The 8,758-nt window shown below is 52.6% G+C and overlaps 1 protein-coding gene across 3 annotated transcripts in view; it reads right to left on the minus strand.

Annotated features, from left to right (window-relative positions):
* Nucleotides 1–1,300, minus strand: part of MLPH (melanophilin) — a 28,155-nt gene extending 26,855 nt beyond the window's left edge. For 2 of the 3 annotated variants that reach the window (XM_018071675.3, XM_018071674.3), the window contains exon 1: nucleotides 941–1,182. In XM_018071675.3, the coding sequence (XP_017927164.1) occupies nucleotides 941–1,050 (110 nt within the window). In that variant the 5' untranslated portion in view covers nucleotides 1,051–1,182. Of the gene's footprint in view, nucleotides 1–940 lie in introns of all 3 variants that reach the window. The other variant, XM_018071676.3, reaches the window with a different exon arrangement.
* Nucleotides 1,301–8,758: the final 7,458 nt, after the last annotated feature.

Genomic DNA, 8,758 nt, shown 5'->3' on the forward strand with positions numbered 1-8,758 from the left:
AGGGATTGTCATGGTACCAGCATCAGCCCCGGCTCACAAAGTTCAGGGCTAGGAGTGTCCAAGGGCTCAGTGGGAGAGCAGCACTGCCTGAACCCAGCCTGGGAAAATGGACTATCCCCTTGGGAAAATAACAAGAATTTGGCCAGACACTGAAGAGGGTCACTGCAGCTTCTTGAAATGTGTCTTGAAATGTGAAATCTAATCATTATTAGATTCAATGCCTGACATAGCTAATGAACAAGACCTAAACTCCCACAATTTCTCATGCTCAGAATTTAATCTCATCTGACAGAACATTTTTTAAACAGCACTTCTGGTCAAATGCCCTGTTTGTAAGAACTTAGAAGTTCTTGGAATTTGCTGTTCCTGTGATTTTCAATCTTTTCCCAGTCTGTGGGCCCCTAAAACTTTCCCAGGACGGCACAGCTCCCTGTATAGCATATTTAAGGCTACTACAGTAGGTTTACTACTCCTCTCAGTTATTTTTCCAGGATCCTTCAGGAGCCTGTGGTCACCCAGGACTCACTGAAGACCCCTCCTGCCCCAAACGCACGAGACCTATCACATGAAGCAAAAGCAGGGGAGCCAAATCCCATCCTCTGCTGCAAGATAAGGTCTCGCCTCGAGAGCCCCGCCAACCCCAAGCCCCACAAAGGCATTTCCTGGTATTTGTCCCCATAAAGTGCCGCGGTGTCACCGATCCGCATCGCCGCCGAGGGCACGGTGCCAGTTTGCACCTTTGCCACCCGAACGCGTCACCTTGCCGCTGATAACGTAATCTATCGGCCGTGTTTGACTTGCACAGTCAGGTCCCGGCTGTTCCTCCTCGCCCACAGCCTCGGCACGTTGCTTTATCCCTACAAAACCCGCACGCTGCTTTATCCCTACGACTGCAGCTGCGGCGCGCTGGAACCGCACGGAGCGGAGAGCCGATACTCACTCCAGCCGTTCCTCCTCTTTTTTCCGCAGATCAAAGTCCCGTTGAACGACTTCCCAAACATGTTTGGCTTCTTCGTCGGTTAGCTTGGAGAGGTCCAGCTTCCTCCCCATCTCGAAGCCGATCCCGTTACTCGCTCCCCTGAGCGCTCGCTGTCCCGCACCCTGGGATGCTGACGGAGCGGGAAGAGCTCAGCCCCACCTCCGTGGCTGCCCCGTATAAAGGGGCAGAGGCAGAGCTGCGGGCAGGCCAGCCGGCTCCTGGCAGCGCCGCAGCCGCTCTGCCGGGCGAGCCTGCCCGCAGAGACGGCCGGCGAGCAGGGCTGGCACGGTGCCTATCGGCTGCGGGGACTCCTCGCCACCCGGGCGGGCAGCTCTGCCTTCCCCCAGGGTCCTGCCCAGAGCTGCAGACGGCTCAGACCTCGTCCGCCTGGCTGGGGCTACACGAGATGTTTACTCTCTGCCTGCTTTATGCAGGGTGTGTGAGTGAAATGAAGCCTTCAAACGAACGCCTCCCCGGGGAAGGCAGGCCACGGGGTTTGGGAGGGAGCTGAGCATTCCCGGGAGGAGCTGTGCCTGCACACCCGGGGGGACCGGCTCCATCACGGGGAATCTCGCCCCACCACGACCCTCTGCTCCCCAGCTCGCTCTTCTGTGTCTGATCTCACCACACCAATTTTCTCTCCACCAACAGTCTAGGAAGGAAAACTTTAGTGCATCTGCCTTTCCCCCACACCAGAACCTGGCTTCTGGCGTTGCTCTGACAGCAATTTGGGAAGCTGAGCTTTGCTTGTGGCAAACAGCTTAATTAGGACAGAGCGCTCCCCTCGTTCACCGCGAGCAAGAAAAGACGGTTTGACAGGATTTTAAGAAAAGTGCTAAACACATCACATAGCCAAAGAGATATATATTGCAATAATCTGACTACCAGGGCTGTTCTCTTGCTCTCTGTGTCTAAGCAGGACCCTGGATATTAAAATAAACACATTTCTCATCTTCATCCCAGCAAATATTGATGCAACTCACATTTTTTTTTCTCCCTGACAGTAATGTAAAGAGGGACCAAGGGGGCAAGACCGAAGAAGAAAACTATCCTGCCTGGTGGGACTAAGATCCCTGCTGCCACCCACTCTGCTTGCCCAGGGGTACATGGAATTAATTATCCACCCTGGTAACTCATTTGAAACAAAGATTAAACTCTATGAACAGAGCATTTTGAATCCGAACTTGGATGAATTTTGCGCAGAAAAAGTGATGATTACAGACGCAGTATTTGAGCCTGGATATCAGGGACACATGATCTTCACTGGAAGCCAGAAATTGATTTCAGCTCCTCTTCCAGCTGAGATACAGTCCCGACAAAAGCAATTAGTTTATTGGCAGGAGCCAGACACCGCTTGGGCTGCTCCTTATGTAAGCTTATATTTGAGAGCCCTTGCGCGCCCCACTGCATCCAAACAGGGAGCGGGTCAATAGATACTAATTAACATCACAATGAGACCCTGTTCCCGGGCTAGTCAGTACAATCACGCCAGGAACTCAAACACTGCTCGGATCTGGATATTTTCTTCTCCAAAAGGATGAAGGTGCATAAAATCAAAAAGATGTGGCCTGCTATGCAATGGAAATATGAAAAGTGCAAGTGCTCAGCAGTGCCAATACCCCCAAAAAATGCTGGTTTACCAGAAAATCACTGTGTGGGAAATGTCCCTGGTGCAGGTCCACAGAATAATTTCCAAGTATTCCATTGGCCTGGGAACTGAGTCTCTTTAGGGAAACTCTCCTCCATCAGCTCACTGGTGTGTGTAACAGCAGAGATTTCTTTTTTCTTCTTTTTTTCCTCCTCTTTTCTTTTTCCTCTTTCAAAGGAGTTTGTTGGGTTTTGTAGCAGTTCAGATCCAGCAATCACCATCGCTTATTCTCTGCTTTGGGAAGGACAATTAAACCTGCCTGCCCACAGCTCCCTCTCCCATCATACAGCCATGAATAAAGGCTCCCAAATCTTACAAACTCATGAAAAAGAGAAAACCCACACCCAGAACCACTCAGGCAGACACTATCACATGGAAGTGTTCAAAAAATGTGTAGATGTGGCACCTGGGGCACAGTTTAGTGGTGGAGCTGGCAGTGTTAGCTTAATGGTTGGACTTGATCTTTATGATTCTATCTTGTAGAGCCAGACAATGTTATATGTGTGCCTAAGTCTGCCAGCACCTGCAGTGACCACATGTGCATGGGGTGGAAGTCAGGAACAGGGATGTAAAGGCAAAGTTATGTGTTTCCTAATAGCTGGAGGCTCAGATTGGTGTTGAGTCCAGTTGAGTTGGGGATCTGGGCACCCTTGTGGCAAAACAGGAGAGGCAAATGCCACAAGCTAAGCCTCTCCTGGGAAACCAGGTATAGATGGATTTCAGGCTCCATTTCTGATTTTCAGTATTGCCAGATGACAAAATAATGGATTTCTGGGATATCTTCTTTAAGAGAAACATGCCTTCTAGCTGCAGGGCTACTCTCTTAAAAATAATAGTCACATGAGTTGCTATCTTTGCAGTTCTTGGTAACCGTTTGTGAGACAACTGTGAGCTGATATATAGGACATGTGGCCTGGACTTTCTCCAGCCATTCGTTTTACAATGTTTTAGCTGATAACTGGAAGTAAATCCATAATCAGAGTTCAACAAAACTGATGGATGAAGATAGTATACAGTTGCTTCTGAAGACAGCAAATGCCACTCCAGCAAAACCAGCCAACACTCTCACTTTCCCATCCTCATTTTCTTCCTGAGAAAGAAGTCCCTCCTCCTCCAAACCAAGGGGCAAAACCCCAACAATTTCTCCATCTATAACAATACCCAGCTTTCCAAACAGCTGCCCTAAGTGCTGCAGAGAGAAGATGTGCCCAGACAAGGTGCTGCAATGATGCTTGGGGTGGTGGGTTGATTTACAATGGCAACAGCTCCAGCTTTGCTCCTCACTTCATGAACACTGATGGGTGTTTTGGCTCCCATCAACACAGGGTCATCCCAAGCACCCAGCCAAGCTAGGGGAGTTTCCAAAAGCCAGGTGGAGTCAGACCAGGAGCATCCACCAGCAGCCCATCCTCCAGCCCATTTCCAAGCCACAGGCCAGGAGGTCACAGGACCCTTATTCACAGGATCATAACAAAACCAGGAGCTCCAACAAACATGTTGCTGCTGACCTTAGGAATTTCACGGCGGGCTCTGCTCTCCCCCCATCCTCCTGCAATCATCTCCCAGTCATGAGATCTCTCAGAGCTGGGATGGCATTCCTTTTCCCTTCAGTTTCTTGGCAGTTTTACAATGACATCTTACCATCCCCATCACGGTGGAGAAGAACAAGCAGGGCAGGGAAGGGGTGTACAATGGCACTGCTATTTCTGTATGTGACTCATGAGGGATTGCTGTGGGTTTCATCTATTAATAGGACAGTTAAATTATGTTATGGCATGGCCAAAGCTCATTTTGAATGACCCTGTATTCTGTGGGCAGTGACTCTGTGGGGGAAGACCCATGGTAGAGCAGACTGTGCCTGAAGGACTGAACCCCATGGAAAAAATGACCCACATTCCAGCAGCTCATGAAGAATTGTTGCCCATGGGAGGGACTCCATGGAAAGCAGGGGAAGGACTCCTCTCTCTGAGTGGCAGAAACAACTTGTGATGAACTGATCATAACCCCCATCCCCCATCTCCCTGCACTGCTGGGGGGGGCAGGTGTGTTTAGGATTTATTTTACTTCTCATTATCCTGCTCTGATTTTGTTAGTAATAGATTTAATGAATATCCCCACTTCAAGTCTGTTTGCTTGTGATGGTAATCAGTGAGTGATCTCTCACAGTCCTTATCTCAACTCATGAACTCTTCATTATGTTTTCTCTCCTCTGTCCAGCTGCAGAGGAGAGTGAGAGAGTGGCTTTGGTGGGTACCTGGCATCCAGCCAGGGTCAACCCACTACAGACCCCAACAACCTCACTTACAGCAAATGGCCACTCAACTTTAATTATTGTGGATAACAATGCTCTGATATCTGTTGCAATTAGAAAACTACTATCAAGGAAGTCTTGAAAACAAAGTTTGCGGATATCAGTTATAGGGTAGAAGCTGTAAGAACATATTCCCTAACCATGTGAAAATTATGGAGTCCTCACAGCCCCCATAGCCCTCAGAGCCTCCACAGCCCTCACAGGCCCCCTCAGACTCCAAAGCCCTTTCAGACCCCATCGCCCTCACTGTTCTCATAGACCCTTTAACCCTCACTGACCTCGCTGACCCCATACCTCTCACAGACCCCATACCCCTCAGAGCCTCCATAACCCTCACAGACCTCAGATCCCATAGCCCTCACTGCCCTCATAGCACCCATAGACCTCACAGATCCCACAGGTCTCTCAGCCCCTCACAGCCCCCAGAACCAGGGGGTGTCTGGGCACAGCCAGAGCCTGACCAGACACCTCACTCATCCCCAGGTGACAGCACCGTGGTGTGGCCATGCCAGATGTGCCATTCCTGCCCTTTTGCACCCTCCTGAGAATCCTGAGCTTGCTCTGCGCAGCCCTGGTGGGCATCTGGTGCTACCACTGGTGGGGGTGCTTTTCCCTGGATGTTGGTACCCAGACATTCAGCTGGCACTTGATGCTGATGTTTTCTATTTCGGAGGTGGGGATCACATTTCTTTTGAGGTGTGGGGTCATAATTCCTCTCTTGGTTAGGGAAATTAATTTTGAATCCACACGTTGGCTGGTCTTGGTGAATTTATTTGCTTTTCCTAGTATACAGTGCTATCGTTTGAACTGCTGTTGCTCCAGTGGGAATGGAAAAGCCAAGCTCCAGAGCTTTTTGTCCTGGTACCTTTTCCGTCCTGACACGTTTCCTTTGAGAATTGTGACAGGACGTTTTCCCCTTCGGAGCTGCATTTTGGGTTGTTTGTTATGTACACACCGCCACCTCGTGGAGTGTTGAACAGCGACAGTGGGAACGTCGGCGTGTTCTTGAAAAAGACGTAAATGTACCGGGCTTATCCAAATGGGAAGATCCAAAGTTGAAAACGTCCTCCTCTGCTGCCAAAGGAAATGTGCCAGAACAGAAGAATTTCACCGACCTTCCCTTCCATTTGCAAACTTGTATTTGCACCACAATCAAGTGGGAGTTACTTTTCCTTGCAGCCTGAGAACTGCACACACCACCATGGTACATGGCACTTTCAACCTCTGCTGTATCTGGTGTGATGCACTTTCAGTCTTGCAGAGTCCAAAAGGTCCATCTACTTCTCACATAGGAAAACACGTCCAGCAAACTGCTCCGTGGAAACTTTGAGGCTTCAGCAGAACCACCAAAGGCCAAGGGGACTTTGGGCACTTTCTCTTCTCGCTGCACACCTGGGCAAGTGTTGCTGAGCACAAGGACCCTTTTCCCCTCTTTCCCAATCCCCTGTGGAAACTGGGCACCAAAAAACACTCCTGAGCCTCTGTGTGTGACAACAGGAATTTTATATTCCCATGCTGGGATAAAGGAAAGTGCTTGCAGAGAAGAGGTCTTCCTCGCAGGCTCACGTGGCCCCAGCACACACAGCTTCCCACATCAACTCTCCACAGAGCTCTGGCAGCACAGAAACTGCTCCGCAGAGCAGGTTTGAAACGCCAGGCTTGAGATAGCGGGGCTGATGTCATTCTTCATACCTCCGAGGCCTGGAACAGGGAGGAACAGAGCCAAGGTCAGAGCCTAGATCTGTGGTGACCTGAGAAACCCCTCCAGCCAGGGCCATCCCACCCGTGGCTGCGGGGGCACAGAGCCTTACGTTGTCAAAGAGTGGCTGGAGCGCCTCAGCCAGCTGCAGGGCTGGTGTCAGATGTCTTTCTCCGAGGACAGAAATTCGAGGACAGTGGCAGTCATCCTGACCAGCTCTCTGTCTGAATCCCACAGGAGCTCCTCAAGGCTTTCCGTCAGGCTGCCCATTCTTTTGGCCTGTGAGGAACACAGTGCTGTGCTGTGAAGCCATGAACGGCTGCACCACCAGTCCCGCTCCAGCGGGGCAGCCCCACGTGCTGCCGTGGGGCCTGGAGGCCAAAGGCCTGTCCCGAGGGACTCGGGCAGCTGAACTGGGAGGCAGCAGAGCTGGGAGCAGCTGCCACAGCTCCTGAAGCCCAGCCAAGCCCAAGTGACTGTGTTCCCCAGCCCGAGGATTCCAGCAGGGCTTCAGCCCCTGCCCCCTTCTCACCATCACGGGATCCTGGCTGAGCACCATGAGGCCTCTGAGCACTTGGCAATGCATCTCTGGGCACTCACTCCACAGGTGCCTTGAAAGGATCTGCAGGATGCTTTCACCACACTCAGTCACATCCAGGTACACCAGGACCTGGAAGGCACAGAGCAGTGACGGGGTGCCCAGCAGGGAGGAGCCCAGACTGGCACAGCGCTGGGCCCAGGCAGCAGCACGGGGTGCGGCACCGTCCCGGGCAGCCCTGCCCAAAAGCAGCAGTAGCTCTGCAGAGCCCCTGGGCTCCCTGCCCTGTGCAGGCCACGTGCCCACTCCTCTGTGCCACCCAGCCCTCAGTAGCCTCGGATTCCTTGGCCTTGAGGAGACATGAGGGAAGCTTGAGTGCTGGCAGCAGAGGGACCCAAAATACAGCTGGGGACAAGTGTCACCCCAGCAGGGGAGGGCCTGGGAGGGACAGGAGGACTGGGGTGGAGCACCTGTTGGGGTTGGTGGGAAGGCTGTGTTGGTCCTGGCATTCCTTCCAGAAGGCATCGTCCTCCTCCAGCCTATGCACTGTGTTGAAGAACACCTGGAAGAGCAGATGCACAAAGAGGCTGGGGAAACACTTCCTCACTGTACGTGGGCACCAGGGCAGCTGGAGGGCTGTCCACAGCGCCACGTTTGCCTGCAAAAAAGTAAAACAGCTGGAGACAGCGCTCAGTGCTGAGACATCCACATGGCAAGGCCCGAGCGCGGGAGGGAAAGGCCAGGGGAGACACAGGAGGAGCACCTGGCCTGGTGCCCCTGAACCTGCCCCTAACCCAGGTTTCCAGCCCAGTGCCTGAGGCAGGGAGATGCAGTGCTGGGGGAGGATGAAGAGCTGCCCTGGAGGCGATGTGGGAGTAAACAAAGTCCAGTTCCAGAAACTCAGAGCCAGGGCAAAGACATCTGTTTCATCCTCATCAGAGGTGCACATGCTGCAGGCTGGCCAGCTTCCCAGGACAAGGGTAAGTATCTCGAGCACTGACTGTGCAGTCCGACTTGAGAAGATGATTGTCCTCCACATGGTCCCAGCAGCTCTGCAGGGTCAAACTCTGTGTCAGCAGGGTCTAAGCCACAGTGCCACGGCCTGGGTAGCTCCCAGTCCCAGGTGACAAACCCACAGCACCCTGAGGAGCAAGGAGGGTGTGTGGGAGCAAGACCCGTGGCTGGCATGCCAGGGCTGAGAAACAGGGGAGTCAAAGGCTCCTGGAACTCTCAGCCTGACAGACACCTGGGATAGGATCTACAGGGGGAGGGGCTGGTGAGCCCTGAGCCCTCGAGGCAGGGGGGCCCCATACCTGTCACATGATGGGGCAGAGCGCAGCAGAGTCACCACCACATCCACGGGGTGTGCCTCGGCCAGATCCAGAAGAGCCTTGTCTAGTCTGTGCTCAGGAGACACACTGGATGTGAGCCCCCAGTGGATGTACCTCACGAAGGCTGGCACCTGGAGGGGGCACGGGGGAGATTTGGAGGGCTGCCAACTTGCCCAGCTTCTCCCAAGAAGTGCTTCCCTTCCCACCACACTGTGCTGGCCTCAAAGGCTGAGGGGGCCCAGCAGATCCGGC

Source organism: Manacus vitellinus, unplaced genomic scaffold (assembly GCF_001715985.3).
Source record: "Manacus vitellinus isolate BGI_N305 unplaced genomic scaffold, ASM171598v3 scaffold_20_pilon, whole genome shotgun sequence".
NCBI classification, from domain to species: Eukaryota; Metazoa; Chordata; class Aves; order Passeriformes; family Pipridae; genus Manacus; species Manacus vitellinus.